The following is a 22,489-nucleotide window of genomic DNA, read 5'->3' as shown; positions in this document are numbered from 1 at the left end:
TTAAATGAGTCTAGAAAGCTAGAGTTATTGTGTTGTTACTTTTTTTTTTTTTACAATCGTTCAAATCATACATTTTATAATAATGTAAAAAAAAAATGATTAAAAAAAAAAAATAAAATGTTGAATGTTAGAGATCATATTAAAATAGATTTAATTCGAACGAGCGTACGAAAGGCCGTTTAGAATCATTATATACACAAGCGATGATATAAATAATGTTTCAATGACATACGGCTTGAGCGTAGGTGGCTTTTTCGAACTTGGACTTTCAGCTTTGTTCTCTTGTTCATTTTCCTTAGCTTCTTTCTGAGCATTTTCCTTGTTCTCTGTTTTCGGTGAACCACCGATCAATTTAGTTTCCTCGTCTGGATTTTCTTTAGATTCCTCTTCCGATTTCTCGCTGTTAACAGTTCCCTCTGAATCCTTTTGTTCTGAATCCTGAACAAGTTTCTCTTGTGCTTCGTCAGCTTCGTTGGTATTCTGGCTACCAGGTTCTTGAAATCTTACTTTGGATGGTACCTTGACGTCAACGTTGTGATGATGATCCACAATTGCCTGGACCTGTGTATCATGATAAAACGTATGAGCCAATAACATTCGAATTTCTTTAACGATGAACAGCGGATAAAGTCAATTATGGGATTAAACTAAGTGTCTAGCTTAAAAGCACTATATGGTCGCCAAACATATTATGATAACTATTTAAGCATTCGAAATGAACGTGCCAATCAAGCTGAAACGGTAAGGTCAGATTTTTCTCAAGGACGTTAAAGATGTATCCTGATAGAGAGAGGCATCTCTCCTATTCGTAATTTTTCTTTTTTCTCTATCTAAAGATCTTCATATCGAAGGGGGATATTACGATTCTATTCTTATCGATCGTATCGTTTAATCGTCAATACGAAATTGATTGTTAATACGAGAAAATTACTACTGTTACTTAAGTGTCAGTTATTCTCACAAAATAAAATATTTAGTTTAACAACACTCTGTAAGGTAATACTAATGAACACATTTTATAGGCGAATAATAATAATAAATAATAAATAATAATAATAATAATAAATAATAATAATAATAATAATAATAATAATAAAAATAATAATAATACGTTTTTTAAAGAATCATTACTTATGCGATCGTCCCTCTATCAGTTTCATCCACTCGATGAAATTATTTTTTTCTATAACGTCGGACACAAAAAGGAATTGTGACAGTTATAAGATTTCTAGGATTAAAGGGATAGGGGGAGAGCATCGGCATCGTGGTTCTCGATGTCGAAGATGGACAGACACGGAACTTCGGGGATGATCTGACAAACCAGAGGTAATTTTTCCTCGGCGGGTACCTCGTTGAAGTCCACCAACGTCTGCACCTTATCCTTGACGAGCACACAACAAAGAGACACATTCCGATCAGTATCACGATTTTAGATTTGTTTTTTTTTTATCTTAAGTTTTTTTTTTTTTTTATTATACCTAGTTTCTTCTTTTTTCTTTTTTTCTTCTTTTTTTTTTCGTTTTTTTTTTTTTTCTTACGTCAAGAGAAAAAAAGAAAAAGAGATTCTCTATTTTGCCAACGAAACTCACCACTCCTCGTGATTCCTTCGTATTTAACTGCAACTCTCGCCATACTTGATTTCTTTGTTCCATCAGCAAAGTTCTCTCGTAAGTATACTCGGAGATGTCGGAGTTCATCTGCAAGATTGTCAATTAGATAAATATATATATATATATATATATATATATATATATATATATAAAAGGATAGAAGATATCTCTCACAAATTTTTTCTTCCGCAAAATTTCGATGTTGTAAAAAATAAAATATGCGCGTATTTGGAACGATGGGCACCATGATCAAATCTCCATCGAGAGACAAGAGAAAAGAAAAGAAAAGAAAAGAAAAGAAAAAGAAAAAAAAAAAAAAGAAAAAGACTTTCATACGCAATTAAGCGCCTATAGAGTGAATCGATTACAAGGGAAAATTACCATTTCCACGATTTCGACTTCCGCTTCAATTCTGAGATCGTAAAGGAACTTTTTCAAATCTTTCTTCATCTGTATAGAATTGTCTTCCATTTGTGCAACAGTGAAGATCCTCATTTTGCAATTTTTCCAGGTACGATGTTGTTTCAAGAGGAAGGGTAGTAACATAAGAAGACCACCGTCATGTACGATCCACCAAACATCGATATTGCCAACAACCTTTTCCGTTGAATCTGGGAAGAAGTTTATACCTTTTGGTACGAGCAAGGCCATCCGTGCTGCGGCAACACTTCTGACAGTTTGCAAAAATACTCTCCAACTTCTCTTATCCTCCGATTTCTTCCAACCGTATGGCCAACCAAGAATGACGGTATTAGGTTTCATCCCACCCAATCCGGTGGTCTGTACAAGAGAACTAAGTCCATCAACAATGTTGCCCGCTACGAGAACGTCAACGAATCCTTTGACCTTTTCCTCGTTCGCGGTGTTACGCAAGCTTTGTTTGGCGGCCAAAGCTTCACCAGAATTTTGAATATAATCACCGGCTATGCAACTGACGCAGATTGTCAAACCTTTACCAGCCTTTAGCTGACTGGCAAAAGCAAAGAGTTTCCTATACTTTGGCACGAGATCATCGGTCAGCTTAGCCAAGATCAAGATCTGAGGTCGCCAATTCTTTGTATGTGGTGGTCCTTCCTCGAGTCTCAAAAGGGAGTATCTTGCCGCTGATAAAGCTAGACCACGTATACCATCGCCCCATTCCTTTTCGGCGCCACGATATTCGATGTATTTGTAGATGCAACCTGCCATACCCATCGCCAGTAAGGCATAGTACCAACTGGTCATGAACATAATAGCTATGCAGAGGGCCAAGCCGAGGAAGGATAAACTCCAATGGTAATATTTAAAACGTGGTCGCCAATTTGGTGTCCTGAGGAGGGTTTGCAAAGCGCAGGCCAAGTTAACGAAACCGTAACACATCAAGAAGAACATGGAAAGCAGAGGTGCCAGGTAATCGACGTTACCCAATAATATACCACATTGACATATTATCACGGTTAATACGAGAGCGCGTGTAGGCTCGCCACGGCTCGAGCTAACAGCGAATGGTGTTAGGAATGGTATGATACTATCCTTGGCAATTGCTTGTAATAATCTTGGTGCTCCTGTCAATGATTGAAGTCCAGCACCCAAAGTTGAGAGGAATGAACCAATCAGTATCACCCACTGATTCGGCCAAGCGATGTTAGCCACTACCAGTTTACCACCTATACTCTGACCAAATTTATCCCTCAACAATAGATTGTCCACTGTACCAGCGAACAGTAGGACGTTTGACAAGTAGACCGTCGAAGTCGTCAAAATTGCACAAATTGTACCAATTGGGATCGACTTTTGTGCGTCTGCGAGATCACCGGATCTATTAGATCCAGCCATAATACCTTCGAACGTGATAAAATTCATTCAACGTTTTTCCATTATTTCTATCAGCAAAAAAACTATTCCATATACTTACCCGTCACCGATGGGAAGAATATACCGATGAGAATGGTAAATGACGTCGTGAGATCAACCGTTATTTGATTGTAACTTTTCCCAGCCATGTTGTCTATGTCCTTAGGATTATTACCAAAAGCGATCAGCTGACCATCCTCTTGGAAACTGTCCCATATGTTTTCTACGTCGTGACGATTTAAATTTTTCCTTACGCGTTCTCTTTCATAGATAAGTTAACTATCTCTAGATAAATACATGATCTTACTTACCTAGGAATACACCACTGGCCAATCCGCGAATACCATTTATGATGGTAACATTACTTTCCAAATAATATGGATCACATTTGGTGGTAGTAGTATTGGTAACGTTATGGCAATATACGTTGTAAAGATGGCCACCTGGATTCTTGTTGCATTGGGTCAATACATCGAGATCTTTCAATAATCTCTTCCCAAGTATACACATTCTAAACGATCGGATAAATAATGATATTATTAATTAAATTTGATCTATTATCTATTATTGTTATTATTACTACTACATTCGATTGGTATAAAAGGAAATACGAACTTTAAGGAATCGTTTCCGTTGAAATTCACGAACAATCCAACGTAGACAGCAATGATAGAGAGGATAACACATGCCAAGGCAACCGTGGCAAATTTGTTTACGAATTTTACACCGACGAACACTATCGTACCCATCACCAAGAGCAAACATGTACCATAAACTCGAAAATTATTGTACATTATATTTGGATCCTGTGTGAAGTCTCCGAATATGCTCATACTCGGAGCCATGTACGTCTGATGTATTGCGGAGGATAGAAAAAAGAGAAAAAAATATATATAATATGTGTGTGTGTGTGTGTGATTTTTTTTTATCATTCGCTATAAGTACGTTTTTTAACAATAACATCGAAATTAACAAAAATTGAATTTATTACCAAAACAATTTCGACAGCTCCGATGATATACATAGCTGCCGCTAATGTGGTACCAGTGTAAAATAACATGCCAACGGCACCACCAAACTCTGGACCTAAACTTCTTGATATCATGAAGTATGATCCACCGGCCGGTACCACACCGTTCGTTGCAATTGCGCTCATACTAATCGCCGTTAGCATCGTCTAAGTTTAAACATAATTTCTATTAACGCGAAAGTAATTGTCGACGTTTAATACATCATATATCGATAAATTATACACGTATCCATACATACATACATATATATATATATATATATATATATATATATATATATATATATATATATATATATACATGTATTTATGTATAAAGTGAATAGTATCGTAAATTATAAATTATATAGGGTGAGCCGATAATTATTATTAATCGAAATAACTCATTTCTTTCTCGTTCGCATCTGATCATTTTCACAACTATCGCGATTTTCTATGGGATGACAATTTTTTTCTTTTCTTTTTCTTTTTTCATATCAATGAAAAGTTACTTTAAATAAGAATGATTATTGAAAAATTATTTGGTTAACTTACGACGCAACAACAGCATAAAACGATGAAGAAGCATTGGATTGCACCGGCTGTACCGACGACCCACGTTAAACGAATAAAAAGAATAACACCGAATATATTTTGTATACAGGGAAGGAAAACGCCTATGAGGGTGCCCATACGAGCCCCACCACCTGCAGCTGGTGCTGGTTTGCTGTCAATATCGGTCGCAGCTGGAATCGTATTGCTGTAATTTGCCAAACTGCTGAGCAACGTTGATATCCGAGGTCGATCTTCCATCTCCTCCTATGTGATCAGAATAGATGCGAAATTTTGTATAAACCAAAACTCGTCGTTCATTAGCACGTATTATTTTTAAACTATTATATTTTAAAACTACTAACTATACGTCGAGTTTACAATAAATGTAAAAGAAAAAAAAAAAAAGAAAATGAAATACAATAATTAAAATGTTAAAACATAGATACGCTCCGTGTTAATTATTTTTAACTTTTTTAAATTAAATGCCACGGTGTGATTTGCCTTTGTAACATTTAAATTCATAATTTCTAGTTAATGTTTTTGAATTTAAATACGATATTATAACCATATATATATATATATTTTTTATTTTTTATTTTTTATCTTCGATACAATATCTATATAAAACTTTATGAATATTATTACAGATGGGTATATCGATTTATGCAAAATTTATTTTCGATTCGTTAATAAAAAATATAACAGACGAGTAAACTCACTTTGTTTCCATTTCTTTTTACTTTTTTTCTTTTCAATTTTAAATCCGACAAACATTAATTCATTTATTTAACAGCGAATAGAGAATTCCTGATGGTAAATTTCTTTTTTTTTCTTTTTTTTTTTTTGTAAACGAATTTTTTTTTTTGAAAACGAATTTTTTTTTTAATGTAAACGAAACAATTCATCGACTTCGAATTAAATTTATGAATTATGTGTACTTGATAATAAACAATAATATATCCTATCGTTAGTAAATCTTTCTGTTTCTTTTTTTTTTTTTTTTTTTGAAGATAATATTTTTTTACAGGTTTTACAGGTACAGCGGATGAGGGTTGTATGCTATCAAGTTGATGATAACAACGTTGAAGCATTTTTTGCCGATTTTTTTACTGTCTTCTATTCCTAACACAAAAACAAAAGAAAAAAAAATATATATATATAAGCATCTCGCGCTTAAGATTCTCTCGGGTTTCGCGTCGGTGCATCGGCCGGAAAATGCTCGGTGAAGTAAATCGGATCGACAGGGGAGTTCACGCTGCGACGAGCAGCAACCCTTTTCAGTTAACGCGATGAACGCTGAGCGGTAAAGTGGTTGAAATTTATTGACGAGAGAAATTTGGCCGGTTAAACTCATTGTCCTTGCTATCAAACGAAGTAGGAAGCATTTGCGGAGAATTTTAAAAAATTTCGATTAGGATTATCGGATAGGTGGTATAAGGAAAAAGGCAAAAGAAATTTTAATGATAAATATTATGTTTCAGTAGATAGGACGTATAAAAAAAAAAAAAAATGTGTTAAAATTACCGTAGATAGATTGTTAAGATTATAGTAAATGAAAAAAATTTTTTCGTAACATACCTATATCGTAATATTATTAATTAATACAAAAGAGAAGGAGAGAGAAAGAGAAGGAGAGAGAGAGAGAGAGATAGCTGAGTTTAAATCGACAAATCACACACCTATCTACATGTATTGTCTTTGAAATAAATTAATTTTTTAACGTACTATTGAAATAATGAAGTATATTACAAAAAAAAATATATATATATATAAAATGTCTCGAATTTAGGGATATAATATTTACAAAATCAATTAGAGTAATTTACAAAACAGGATTAGAAAAAACTTGTTGGTTTCAACTTTTTAACGTGGATGACGATTATATTCGACGATGTCAAAGTCGTTGAATGATTTCAATTGTAATAATTAAGTATTTGAAGTGTTATTCGCGTATCAGATATCCGTGAGACTATATTCGTTCGTAGTTGCTTATCGGGAACGATAAAGTTCTTCTTCGATCATTGACAGTCAAAGGAAAATGGACAGAAGAAAAGATGGACGATGTCTCTCGAGAGACCATTTAACCCTCGTTTGGTTACTTTGAAAGCTTGCATTACGTATAATGACATCAAGGGAAGAGAATAAGAAACGTTTATGCACGATGTACCACCTAATAAACCAGCCCTTATATCTACATATATGCATCGAAAGGGTTCTTGATAGCTCGATACGTTCAACCAACGGAATAATGCGTTTATGCTTGTAAAATATCGAAGAAAATTGATAATTATTAATGAAAAAAAGAAAAAAAAAAATTGCTTATCGTCTTCGAATCGAATGTCATAGAGAGATTTTGCTATAACTCGAACCGATTAATTTTTTTACATATTTGTTCTTATTAACAATGAAAATCATTATAATATTGTATATAATAAAAATTTTATATCAAATGCTGTTACACGAAATGAGAAATATAGGTCAATTAAATTATATTACTTTTATTCGATATTAGATAATTATAATAATTAAAACTTTTCATTGAATATTCGTTACTTTTCACATTGAAAAATTAATATAGGTATTTTAGATATATTTTATTTCTAATGATAGCAATGTAAATTTTTCTTTTTTTTCTTTTTTGATATAACTTGCAAAGCTTTATATTTTTCGTTTCAGTAATATTGTCTATATATTATCTATTCATATATATATATATATATATATATATATATATATATATATATTCTTTTATAAAAAGGCTAGCCAACTCATTAAGACGACGTATTGAGTCAAGTTCTGTCAAGTATTGACGTCATCGTAACCGAATGTTCGCTTCGTTCGTGAAAATCTTCGCCTTGACTTTAATTTTTGCAACGTTCGCTTCATTGCCCGATCGAACGGCTCGTTTGGCGTAAATAAGGTCGGCCATTTTTGCGGAGGACATTATTTTGGAGACGACCATGAGTCGATCTAACAAGAGAGTCCTAATCTCTAAGATGATCTTACGTGTGAGCATGTCTCGTATTATATAAGTAAGTAAATAACTAAGTACGTGTCTCATACTATTTTAATACTATTTTAAAAGATAAACCATCCTTCGTTCGGAATATATTCTAAGTATAGGTTATTACACAATCTGATATAAATTCTATCATTTTAAAATATCCTAACGTATCTATAAACGATAATTTTATTAATACAATTTCATTGATATAATATGTAAAATTATTCTATTTAAAGATTACGTTATGAAACATGTGTGACATAATTTTTATACAGAGAAAAAGAAAGAAAAGAATTAAAAGATAATTATATAAATCTTGAAATTATTTTAAAGTTGATATTAATTACAGTCGTTTTAATAATAATAATAATGATCTTTTACGTCTTGTACTTATATTCTTTCATTCGTGTTTCTTTTTTCTTTTTTTTTTTTTTTGTTTCTCCGTTTTTCTTATTACGAAAAGAAAAAACGGCAATGGCGAGGATAGATTCGTTCGTCGTCGAGAATTCTTAACGAGAACGTGAAAATCACGATAGCTTAAGCTATTCTTCTCCTTTCTTTTCTTCTTTATCTCTAATCCCACTCTCGCGTGTCATGTCTTTCTAATTTCTTTAGACGAGCTTATCCATGAGCCATGATCTGCTCACGCTGCTTCGTGGCAACCGATTTCAACGAGATACTTCTAAAGGATTTCGTAAGCTTATCGTTGACTAACTTCTACTTCTACTTCTATTACTATTACTATTACTATTACTATTACTATATATATATATATGTATTTGCGAGTATGTTGTTCGTTACGATGAAATTTACGAGTGCGAGAATAATCGTGAACGGTGAGGACGAAAGGGACAGGTTAAAAGATAAGAAAAGGATGAACATAGTTAAAAGATGAAAAATCAAATGATTCGTGAATAATCACTTGATATAAATTTTTGAAATTAGTTTTCTAATCGTTCGATATTTATATCAGTATTACAGTATTTATTCGTTGATAAGAAAATTAGTCGGATTAATATACATCTACTCTTGTGCGTGAGTATAAAAAAAAAAAAAAAAAAAAAAAAAATAGTAAAAGTTATAAAAAAAACATTAAAATTAAAATTAAAATTAAAACTATGTGTTTCAAGAAAATGTATTTTTTAGGAACGTCTAAATTAAGAATCTAAAGTGTTAGACCGAAAATAAATGAAATTAGATATTTACTTTCATGAAGATTTTTGGCACTGTTTAGAATTTATATATATATATATATATATATATATATATATATGTATATATACACTCATATAATGTAATAGTTAATTTAGAATTCTTATCTCTTCATTTATCTTCAAAATCGTTAAAATTCGTTTCTTAATGGTTCGTGATTGAGATATCAATAAAGATATCAATATTATATCGGCCGATAAGAAAATTATTATGAAAATATAATATATGTACTTTTTGTGCGAAAAAGATAGAATAAGAGAAAAGAAAAATAAAAGAAATTTTTAACTGTATTGTTCTTCGAAAAAACTTCATGTATAAGAGGAGAACGTTTATATCAAGAAATTAAAATGTACAATCGTTGACAAATAAAATAAAATAAATTTAGACGTTTACTTTGTCTGAAGTTTTTTGTCAAACATTTTAGAATTTATATAATATACATCTAGACGTAAACCTATATATATATATATATATACATATATAAAAATGTCTCTTTCTCTCCATCGATTATCACGTTTATCGGAACAAACTTGTGGTATTGTTCGAGAAGAGAAACTATAAAACTCGAGTTTTATCGGATAACCGAGTTCGAGTTATCGACGCGACAGATGCTGCTTGTGGAAAAAGCAAAAAGGGGTGGGTTGGATGTGGGTGCGAGTATTGGAGGAAAAAAGATAGAAAAAAAGAAGACTTGGAAAGTTTTTCTCTCTCTTTCTCTCTTAAAGAAAAAAGAAAATAAATAAAGCTTTGCTATCCTGTCGAAAGAAAAGTCGAAGTCGTCGATCTTATCGACATCTCGATCGTCTCTCTCTCTCTCTCTCTCTCTCTCTCTCTCTTTCTCTCTCTCTTCCTCTCTCTGTCTCTTTCTACGTTAAAATCGAAGAAAAAGCAAAGCGAATAATTGGATATCCACGAATTGAGGTCGAATACAGGGTGACTTTCGACGAGTAAAAAAAGTCTGACGAAATGTATTCTTCACCAATTAACAGTGTAAAAATAAGCGCGTTCCAAATAACAAATATTTTTTTACACATATATATATATATATATATATCCGACTATCTCGTATAGCCTCTTTTCACTAATCCATTCGTCGTGTAATCTCGAGCACATGTCAGTATAATTCGCGATTACGTCAGAAATGCTTTTATTTCATATATTTTCTAGTACTTTTCTTTCTTTTTTCATTTAAATACCAATAACTAATTTAAGTCTTTACAATATCTAGCTTCCATCAATTTATAACATATCAAATAATTGTATCAATAATATTTCAACTTTATTATTAGTCGAATCATGTACGAGAGTATTAAAGTGTGATATTAGTTATTATCTTTTTTCTTTTTCACATCAACCGTTAAATTTCTATCGATTTAATAATAAATCGAATGAAATCTCAATTTCATCTGTCTGATCAAATTAAAAAAAAAAAAAAAAAAAAAAAAAAAAAAAAAAAAAAAAAATTACTGAACGTTTAATCGATTATTTTTTCTCTTAAATTAAATAGCAACAATGAAATTATTGACCTGATAATAATATAAATAAAATCTCGATCTCATTGTTCTTATCAAGTACACAATTGTTAATCAAACCGTTTACTTTTTATTTTTTTTTTTTTCTTTAATTATTTTTTTTTCTTTAATGCTGAAAGAATCTATCATTTCGAAATAATCGATTCGAAATAAATAAATAAAAAAAAAAGAAAAAAAAAACGCATGCGCACGAAAAGAATAAATAATTATTAAATATTAAAGATAATAGAATCTCGGTGACGATGTTTATAATATCGCAAAGAAAAATCATAAATATTTTATTATAACTTACGCTATACAGGTAGAGATTCGTTTCATAGCCCGACTTTTTCTCAGAATTGACGCCGCCCACGATGGGGTCGCCGTCCCCTCCGACGCCACCTCCATCGCCTGTAAAGAAACATTCGTTTAATAGCATCTCCTATCGTGAAATCGTTTCTACTTTTTCCTCTACTATTTCTTTTTCTTCTCCTTTTTCCTCTTCTTCCTCGTCTTTCATTTTTAATAAACACAAGACCTAAATCGAGACCAAACACACCGGGGCTTATTGGTTTTACGTGTTTGATCAATTATTTCGTCGCGTACGAATTATCGATGAGGAGAAAATTTTTATTAGATAACTTGATATCTTTATTTTCAACATCATCAACATCATCATCATCATCATCATCATCATCATCATCATCATCATCATCATTATTATTATTATTCTTCATAACTGTCTTTAAAAAGCAAAATTTGAAGAAAGAAAAGTTTTCGTTGTCAGAGTGCCAAGTCGAAAGACCCAACGTGGAAGGTTGCAAAAATAGAAGAAAAAAAGAAAAGATAAAAAAGAAAATCACGCTTGCAAATCTTGTCTTTGTTAAGATTGATTTATTTAAAAAAAAAAAAAAAAAAAAAAAAAAGAAAACACAGTAGTGGATGAAATATTCTAATAATAACGATATCTATAATATTCGCAAGAGACAGAAAGAGAGAGAGAGAAAGAAAGAAAAAAAGAAAGAAACAGAGAGAGAAGAAAGATGGAGGATGGGATCTGTCGTCGTTGGATAACTTTTGATACAATTTCCGGTCTACATCTGGCGTTTATCCAACTGGCACATATCGCCGTTAGTCACTTCGCGAAGGAAGGAACTTTCGTCGGCACTTCCTTCCCCCCTCAACCATCCCCAGCCCACCCCCTGTTTCCACCCACTCTACTTCTTTTTGGACAACGGTATTTTCACTTTGTCCATTCTTAACGGACAGGAATGTGTTCGTGCTCGTCAAACAACTGAAAGCAAAAGCAGAGAAAAGTTGGGACACCCAAGTTCTGCTTGATTATTTTTATCTATCTATCTACTGATCCATCCATCCATCTATCTGTCCATCCATCTATCCATCTATCTTTCTATCTATCTATCTATCTATCTATCTATCTATCTATCTATCTATCTCTGTCTGTCTCCATCTATCTTCCTTCTTTTTTCCTTTTTTCATAATGTTCCTCTTTCGTAACGTTCCTTCGCGTAATTTTCTTTTCAATTTACTCGAATCACTTGATTCTAACTTTTTAAAATGTTTTTTCAAATATTGTCGCGTTCATTATGGTTGCACATGTATTTTAATATTATTATTATTTCTATGTATTAATTTATTTATATATATATATATATATATATATATATATACATTTCAATTAGTAAGTAGTTTTCAATTAGTAATAATTACTTTTATTAACATTCTTATGATGGATATTCTAACTAAATTATTTTTTATGTTTCATACTCTTTCTCTATACACATAACTTATCCTGCAATTGCTTCTCGTAATTGTTATTTTATAGAAGTTGGTCACTTGGGTGTCGAGTAGGATATAAATTTATGTTTATATTTACGTCTTTTCTTTCCTTTTCTCTCTCTCTCTCTCTCTCTCTCTCTCTCTTTTTCCTTCTTCCTTTCCTGGAGACACGAGAGGAAATCTCGGTTTATGGTCTCTATCTCTATTCTTTCTCTTTCTATTCCCTCAACACAACGTTTCTTCGTACTTTATCAATTTGCTCGAAGAGTTTATATTTAATTCTAAGTTTCTAAATATTTCTATACAATAAAACATATACCTTTTTTATCATTTTCAATTATTAACTTTAACAGCATAGAATAACAATCTGATTTTATATTTCTTTTCTTTTCTTTCCTTTCTTTGTCACATATCTTCTTACTTCATATGATATAACTTCGCTTATTATTACTATTTTTATCATTTTTATTAGCATTTATATTTGACTATTTTACAACTTCTTTCATACTATACAACCAGATATAACTCATCGTACAGTTGTTCTCGTAATTATTATTATAGAGGTTGGACGTCTGGGTGTCGAGTAGGATATAAATCCATGTTTATATTTATGTCTTCTCTTTCCTTCTCTTCCTTTCTCTCTTTTTCTCTCTTTTTCCTGCTTCCATTCTTAGAGACACGAAAGAGAAACTCGGTTTATCGCTTACGTCAATCGTAATCAAGCTCAACCGACGTTGGTACGTCGTAGACACGACGAACAAAATCCATAGAACCATTCGAACGTACTCGTCCAACGACACCGTCAAAGTCGATTGGCAATTTCTTCGTGGATTTACAATACGTGACAGGTCTTCTTTTTTCTCTTCGTCCTCTCTTTCTTTTTTTTTTTTCCTTTCTCTTCTCGCAAACGTTTAACACTCACTTCACTTACAATTAAATTTTTATTTATTTAATTCTGCCTGTCCCTTCCATCTTTTCTTTCTCTTTTTCTTCCTCTTCATTTTTCCCTAAGAAAGATACGATCATTCGAAATCTTTACAAACGAAATAGAAATGTTCCTACAAACAAAAAATATCGCGCGACACCATCTTGTATGAAATTTCGAAAATCTTTAAAAACAAATACAAATGACATACAGACCAAAAACTATCGTAACGATAAATCTACTTATATCTTACGATTATTTCTAACATATTTCTAAGTTTTATCTACAAGATTTTCAATTTGACGATTTTTTATTTTTTCACAACTTAGATCACTATCCTTTCCGATTCACTATCCCTGACTATCAATGAAGATCAGTAAAGCTGACAAATTCGTGAACGATAGGTAGACTATGAAAAATTTCCATTGAATCACATGGAATGGCTTTTATCCATCGACTTCCGTATTCCTTCGCTCGTTCGCCTATCACTCTCTTCTTTTTCTTTACTTTTTTCTTCTTCTTCTTCTTCGGTTTTTTTTCGATGCCGACGAAGGATAATTCCGTCCGTAATTTAACGTCGATCGCTTATTAGGTCGCCATTAATCCTGATAAATCGTCCTCGACGTTTGTTCTTCTTGTAAAAAGTTCCAAGATGGCTGCCACCGCCATCATTGGTACCACCAATCAACGAACAATCACGATCGAATACCTTTCATTTTTGCTTTATGATCGTTAATTGAACGAAGAGTTATTATGGGACTCGATGAAACGAACGAGCAAGGCTTGAAAGGTTTAGAAGTAGGTTGTTACAAAAAAAAAAAAAAAAAAAAAAACAAAAAAAAAGAGGAACTAATTATTATTTAGATAAGTGTAAATAACTTATGAAAGTTTTCAAAAGTGGTATTTGTAATCGATCGAAATCGACTACGTGCCTTTAACGTGGAAAACGTTAGATATACGGGAATGAATATGCGCAGAGCGATGGAATTAGGGAGGACGATTAAAGCGATTAGCATGCAGCTAGCTCACGACGATCGAGGTGAACTCTGTGGAGTGGAAATTTGGTACATATAAGTATGTACCTATATATATATATATATATACATATATATATATATATATATGTATGTATGTATATGTGTATGTGTACATAGATATACATATAGAGTATAAGAGATGCTTTCAGATTAAATCGTTTTGCTGCACCGATGTGCGCGCATAATTTTTACGATTTAAAAGGAGGAAGAGGAAAATTCCAACTTAAATTTCGATTTTTTTCTTCCTCTTGTTTCTTCTTCTTCTCTTTCTTCTTCTTCTTCTTCTTTTTTTTTTTATTATTCTTTTTTCTTTCAATCTCAGATTATTATCCGAAAAAAAATATAATAAAGTAATACATTAGATATGAATAATTGATTGATTCGACGTTTTTAATTTCATCGAGTGATATAACGAAGACGAAAAAGTTAAGAAACTTTATAAAAAAATCGAGAATCTTTAGAATAATTATCTTTCTGAACGAAGCGTTAAAAAAAATTCTATCGACAATTGTGTAATATCAAAGATATTTTGTACTTGCGATTATAGCCTTGTCATTTATAATTTTCTTTATTTTATTGTGTATTTAATTATATATATATATATATATTTTTGTTTTCAACGAATCACTAAATTTTCTTTTCTCAACTTTGCTATTAAATAATATCAAGAAAAACAATTATTCATTTCACGTATACGTTAATCATTCTTATCTAACACGTTTGATTATCTAACAAGTTTAACTATCGACGATAATTATTTCTCAAAACGATCTCTCGAGAGTGAATCGTCAAAGATCACACACACACACACACACGAACAAACACATTATCAATTAGTGTTAATCGATCTTAAAAGTAGTCAATTTAGGAAAAGACTTTTTATTATTATTTTTAAACTTTAAATTAAAAGCGGTGTCTTTATATTGTATAAAGGTACTTTAAATTGATTTTAATTATCGTCGAGACTCTTTCGCTATATTTGTTCGTAAATTTTCATCCCTTTGACCTTGACGAGATTACCACTTTGTCGAGTTCCTTTCGATTAGTCTGATATTATGGATCTCACTAATTACTGTATAGATCACGAAATTCTTTATTTCTTTCTCTCTCTCTTTCTCTCTAACGACTCTTTAATAAAGGATTCCGTCTCTTAAGGAACAACCACAAGGCTTTTCTCTTATATAAGAGTTGGTATATAAGACGAAGTTAGTATTAGAATCTAACTATAGTATATCATAGATACGTATCTACATACCTGTATATTCTCTTTCTCTCTCTCTCTCTCTCTTTTTTCTCGTCTTGTACGTTCAGAGAGAAAAAGAAAGAGAAAGAAAGAGAGAGAGAGAGAAAACGTCGTCACATCGCACGAAGCATCCTTACAATGGAAACTACTTAACCCTCCGCTTGCCCTTGTCCTAATCTCGTTTAAGCGCACACCCGGTGACAGCCTCTTATCTCGGGTCAACCGTCTATGCCAGCGAACAAACCGCGACTTATTCGTCTTTGAAATCGACGTTTTCAAAGTTTACTATCCGCTTGTTTTATCTTTTTCTTTTTTTAGTTAAGGAAGCAAGGGAAGTAAGGGATATAGAAAGAGACATTGTCACATGACATATGTAACAATGTTTTGCATTAATGATACTTTCAATTTTGTAGAACAGTTTAATCAATTTCGTTCGATTAAGTTCGAGTTCAAGATTGTTCGAAATAATCAGCAGACGAATTTAATTTATATTTAATTTCTATTTATATATATATATATATATTTATATCAGTAGATGAATGTTTTTGATAATGAAAAAAATAATGTTAATTAATCTTTCTGTAATTTGAAATAGATTTAATTGTGTGTTTCTTGTAAATAATAAAAATATCAATTTCTTTTTTGGTCTTCTTTCTTTTTTTCTCTTTTTTTCTCTTTTTTTTTTTTGTTGGTTGTAATATATATCTTCGTGTGTACAATTGATTTTTTAAATAATGAATTTTCGTTTAATTAACCTGATAGTTGTGTGTAAAGTGATATAGATATGTACAATATGCGTATGTATAATCTTGTAAAAGATATTTTTTTTCTTTTCTGTTTCTTTTTTTCTTTTTTATTTATTGTTTTATAATAACAATCACTGTATACTTATACGTGGCAATAAATACATGTCCCGTTCAGTTTATAGACCAGTCTTTTTCTCCTATAACATCCTTTTAGTCGTAACCTGTCAATGTTCGGAACTGCCGTTACACGGTTGTCTTTATCAGTACCTGTCGATAAGAACGTCCATGTGTCTTTCGTCGTTTTTACTCTTTTCATGCTTCTAGGAGATGTTGAACTTACGAAACAAAAAGATGGAAAAGAGGATGAGAAATGCTACGAATAGAAGTTACGTAAAAAAAAAAAGAAAAAAAAAATAAAATAAAAATAAAAAAATAAATAAATAAATAGTCTCGAAAAAGTCTATTTAAAAAAGAAAAAAAAAAAAAAAAAAAGAATAAAACTATACAAAGAAATACTTCAGATAAATTTCGTATGTCTTACGAAATCTACAATAATTGTAAACGTGTAAGAAGAATTTATATAAACATTATCATCTGATGGAAATTTATTTACGGATGCTGTATTATCCGGAAAAAAAAAAGAAAAGAAGAAGAACAAGAAAAGAAAAGAAAAGAAAAAAAAAAAGAGAAAGAAAGAAAGAAAAAAAGAAGAAGAAATAATAAACAGAAAGAAAAAAATATCTACGCATTGCCATTGCAATTTTAATTGCACTTCAGTGCCTTTAGCTTTATCTTCAGTGACATATAAAAATTTCAAAGTCCTACTTTGAATAGAGACATTAACGTATGATAATAACAAAAGTGTCCAGAGAATTCCCATATAATTTTCATTTACGCACGCGGTGTTTGCCATGTAATTTAAAGTTGTAATAATTCGGTCTCTCTCTCTCTCTCTCTCTCTCTTTCTCCAACGTACACACTCGTCTCCTTTTTCATTTTCAGACTTTACAAAACTCAATTTGAACTCAACTCAGCTTTTTTTTTTCCCCACCTTCTCTTTCCTCCATCTTACTTTTTTCCCACGATCATGAAACTAAACATAAACGTCTATGTTTGCGTGCGACACCATGTATATGAGTTGGCCTTCGCGATGAAAACTACTTAAGCCGAGGCTACGTGTCGCGCGTGCGATGAAGAGTGCGACAATTTAGCTCGGCCACGAAGGGTCGTGTGTCTTCCACTTTACACCGACTTAATAACTACCCCTTTTTTTCTCTTCCATTTTTTTTTCTTTCTTTTCTTTTGCTTTTTTTTTTTTTTTTCTTCATCTTCTCCCTTCAGACACGATATAGGTAGTTACATGTATATATACACTCGACCGATGTCTCTCTCTCTCTCTCTTTTCATTTTTTTTTATATTTTTTTTAATATTTTTATATTTTTTTATTCTTCTCCCTTCTCTTCTTTTTCTTCCTTATCGAGACAAACAAGCCGATCTGTTTATCCTTATGATCCTATTTTCAAACGTCTAATATTTCTCGCTCTATCTCTATCTCTATCTTCCACGCTATTTGTTTACTCTTTATCGAAAATAGCTCGAATTACAGATCGACCATCGATCCCGGACGTATCGAGCAAGTCGACGACTGAAATAGACACGTTGGAATATTAAGCAGAAATCGAGATGATATGTGGATATATTCAAGAGTACTCTTCTCTATGTATAATAATTTTACGATAAATTTTATCTCTCTCTCTCTCTCTCTCTCTCTTTCTCTCTCTATCTCTATCTCTCTCTTCTTATTTTTCGCTCTCGATGTATATTTCATCATACCTATACGATACGATATATCAATTTTTAATAAAACGGTCCTTTTTTTTCTTTCTTTCTTTCTTTCTTTCTTTTTCTTTTTCTTTTTCTTTTTTCGAATATATCGACTCAAATATCTTATCTATTCGTGCACGAATACGAGTTAATATTTTTTGAAGTAATTTAAAAAAGTTATACGGTCCGAAGAAATTAATCTCGTTCGAGTGAACTTTGAGTTTCGGTGGCTTGATAAATAAAATTTGAATATCTTAATTGTTCGCGAATATGAGCGAGTAATTTTTCGCAAAGAAATATTTCGGAGAATGAAGATGATCATAGAAATGAAATTTCCTTCGAGTGAACAGTTTCTAGTATCTCAATTAAAAAGAAAAAATATATATATATACATATATACATATCATGTATATCATATTCAATAATAAATATAGATATAGGTATATACAGAGTCTACTGTAATTCAAAGTCTGATGAATATGTATATCTATACATATATATATATATATATATATATATATATATATACACATATATATTTATTATTTCAAGATGCAGATAATATATCACTTCGATAAAAATTTCTCGAACGAGGCGTGAAATCTAAACTAGTTTAACACACGTATCTATTCCACAAGGTGAAAAAAAAAAGAGGTACATATATGACCAATATAATATTATTTTTAATGCTATACAGAGAAAAACACGATATCGTTTTATAAAAGCACGTACGTGGTGTATTTCATTGACACGTACGCAGTGGAAACTTCTATCACGTTTCTCGTTATGTCACCGAGTTATGGCGAGTGAGAGAGAGAAAGAGAGAGAGAGAGATAGAGAGATAGAGACAGAGAGAGAGAGAGAGAGAGAGAGAAAGAGAGAGACATAAAGAGAAAGAGAGAGATAGATAGATAGATATATAGAGAAATGTTTGTCAAACCATTTGTCCCATATACACGCGATGCATCGACGTGGAATCATTGCAACGGTCCTTCAACGAGAATACGAGTGCATTAATATAACAGAAAAGGGGAAGCTTTTACATTCTCATTCGAAAATTCTTTCCCTATAATAAAAGCGTTAAAATAAAATGGCGCGAAAACATCATTGTGGTGAACTTTGCCATTCGAATGATTTGTTTTTCCATCGAGTCGAATAAGACTCGACATTTACTTTTACGATAACATAAAAATTCATTCCCGTAGGATATTCTTCTTTCGATTTTATCTAGTTCGATGTTACGATCGCTTAAAAATTTAACATTCCAGTAATTCATTCGGCAATTCTTGATAAATGACGAACTTTTCGTTTAATGGATATTTATACGATTCTTTTTTATCGATGTTTAGGATAATGAAATTCAAGAAATTCATGATTTTCTAGAAAATGAAGATATAGTAGAAATTTAATTTATAGTTCGATGAAATTATTGAAATAGATAATGTTACTTAAAAATTTTGGAATTATTATTGCCAAGGGAAAATAGACATCATTCGAATCGTACTTTGCATAATCATAATTTACAGATATTATTAGTATTATATATTTCGAAGTGATAATTTAAAAAGAAAAAAATTATGAATCCAAAAAGATAAAAAAAATTATATATATATATATATATATATATATATATATATATACGTATGTATATTTTGTATGTATATATGGATTGAATATTAGATCTAATTTCGTAGAAAGAAATATGAAAAATAAATAAATATGATCAATAATAAATCTAATTTATTGATGACGTGAAAAATGTATTACCATTCCCATATCTACTTCATATCTCGTTGCATCACGCATCGTATTTTACTTTAGCAAAAGCGATTTACAAATTCTGTTATATATTCAAGCATCCCGAGTGTAAATAGCATCGACCATTTTCTCGATTGAAATTCTCGGTTCTGCACACTCTCTAGAATACATATACCTATACATATATTCATGTATTCTCGCTTCAACGCGAGTGGATTACTACAGTGCAATGTTACATGTCGCGAATATCTCTCCAAAATTTTCACCGTATTCGATAAGATTTACGCGATTATTTCATTCGGAATAATAAAAACGCATATTGACGTCGAATAATCGATCATCCTTAATACGATCGATCGATACACCTTGCTTTTATTCCGAGCAATTAATATTATTAATGTTACATCGTAAAATGTTATTTATTTCTTTCTTTCCAATATCTTCATTTATTTTATTATTATTATTATTATTATTATTATTATTATTATTATTATTATTATTATTATTATTATTATTAAAAAAGAAGTACAAGAATTTCTCCCCAAGTTAGAAATATCGTAGAATTACGACGTTTTTTTTTTTTTTTGCAAAAATATGACTCGTGTGTGTCTCATCGAAGAAAAATAATTTATTCGTTCTTGCTTGATAATTGTTAATATTTAAAATTATCTAACTAATATGTATTTGGCAAACATTAACCTTCATATACAAACTAACATTTAATTTTGTATTTAAAAAATGAAAAAAGTAAGAAGGATGAATAATTTTAGTCATCGTTCGATATCGTTTAAAATTTATATGTTATATAATTATACAGTCCAAATTTCTTCCAGACTCCAATTAAAAAAAAGAAACAAAATCAATTGGATTGTGGTAACATAAGTAATTTTGTTATTTATTTATCCATCAATACGTGTGTATATATATATATATATATTTTGTACTTCGTTAATTTGTTACGATTATAAAAAAAGTGTTTGTTAACTTAATCGTCTCCTTTTCTTTTCTTTTATTTTTCTTTTTCTTTTTTACGAAGAGACAATTCTCAATAATTACGTACTTAAAATGAAGTGTCGAGTCAGAGTCGACATTGAAAATAACGAAGGCATTATTTTCGAGCAAACGAGTAATTAAGCTTTCAAAACGAATGAGCATAGACAATGAAGATTTGTCGAGAGACTCGTGATTCTGATTTAAAACCTCTTAAAACGCGAAGTTATCCGAAGAAACGATTGAACAAAACGATGAGATACGCTCGACGCAAATGACTTTCATTTTTCTCTCTTTTTCTTTCTCTTTTTTTTCCATTTTTTTCTTCTCGTTCTTCATCGTCTTCTTCTTCTTCTTCTTCTTCTTCTTCTTCTTCTTCTTCATCTCTGGGATCTCGAGACCGCTAAAATTAGCGCTTTAACAGGGGGTCGTCAGAGTGGCAATTTACTACAAGCGCAAAAGCGTTTCAATGCTACAACACACGCTTTTCTTTTATAATCCAACCCCTTTTCCTTTCTTCAACGTTTATCCAAAGCTCTTTTGCGGCTTTCGATAAAAAGACGGACAAAAGATATGCGGGGAAAAATATCAACCTGTTACGGTAAACATCAGCAAAATCTTTTGACATTTCACGAGACTTTATACGATAGACGAGAATGGGAGAAGAGAGAGGAGAACAAAAAAAGTCAAAAGATATAGATCGTACGATCGAAATGATCGATCGTTATTTCCGATCTTTTCCCTTATCCTTCGTGCTTCACGACAACAATGTCATCAAATCGAACACTATGGCTTACACACGAATGGTTGATATCTTTCGTGTACGAAAAAAAGAAAAGAAAGAAAAAAATTTTTAACCTTTAAAAAGATCAATATGAAGTTCGACGTCCCTGGATAATCTCAAAGAAAGAAGAAGAAGAAAAAGCGACCTCTAAGAAAGAAAAAAAAAAAAAAGAGAGAAAAGAAAGAGAAGCCAAAAAATTTTTTAACTGAAACAAAGGGGTGGAATGGAGGTGGTGGTGGGGTAGGAGGAATAGAAAAAGAAGCTTTTAATTCGTCGATAGATCAAACGATAGATAAAAAGAAGAAAAGTCGTTGATTGCTGACGAATATGACATACGTTTAACGCGTATTAAAATAGAAAAGTGCAAACCGAGATCGAGCCGAAGCTTTCCGGCTCGAATCGCGCCCGATGAACTGTGACCTTTGGTTGCACCCTCTCTCTCTCTCTCTCTCTCTCTCTCTCTCTCTCTCTCTGTCTCTGTCTCTGTCGTGCATTCGAAGCAACGTTTTATGTTTCGATGATCAAAGAGAGCAAGCAATGGGCACCTACGTTTACCTCGAGTGACGTTAATACGTATACCGTGTGGGGTAGTCTGTGAGGTCGTTTTTAGACCCAGCACACAGGCGGCATTACTTTTTACCTTCGAA

General features: G+C 31.6%; 1 protein-coding gene across 7 annotated transcripts in view; it reads right to left on the bottom strand.

The window, feature by feature from the left end:
• Positions 1-22,489, bottom strand: part of LOC122631133 (solute carrier family 12 member 4) — an 80,069-nt gene that overhangs the window by 1,492 nt on the left and 56,088 nt on the right. For 5 of the 7 annotated variants that reach the window (XM_043816430.1, XM_043816433.1, XM_043816437.1 and 2 more), the window contains 10 exons: positions 11,048-11,145; positions 5,008-5,271; positions 4,435-4,620; positions 4,059-4,294; positions 3,755-3,954; positions 3,505-3,666; positions 1,992-3,430; positions 1,590-1,697; positions 1,322-1,381; positions 233-561 (listed from right to left, as the gene is read on the bottom strand). In XM_043816430.1, coding sequence (XP_043672365.1) covers positions 233-561; positions 1,322-1,381; positions 1,590-1,697; positions 1,992-3,430; positions 3,505-3,666; positions 3,755-3,954; positions 4,059-4,294; positions 4,435-4,620; positions 5,008-5,271; positions 11,048-11,145 — 3,082 coding nt within the window. The remainder of the gene's footprint in view (positions 1-232; positions 562-1,321; positions 1,382-1,589; positions 1,698-1,991; positions 3,431-3,504; positions 3,667-3,754; positions 3,955-4,058; positions 4,295-4,434; positions 4,621-5,007; positions 5,272-11,047; positions 11,146-22,489) is intronic. The other 2 variants (XM_043816431.1, XM_043816432.1) reach the window with 2 other exon arrangements.

Source organism: Vespula pensylvanica, chromosome 8, assembly GCF_014466175.1.
Source record: "Vespula pensylvanica isolate Volc-1 chromosome 8, ASM1446617v1, whole genome shotgun sequence".
Lineage (NCBI taxonomy): Eukaryota > Metazoa > Arthropoda > Insecta > Hymenoptera > Vespidae > Vespula > Vespula pensylvanica.
This window is presented reverse-complemented; position numbering and strand designations above follow the sequence as displayed.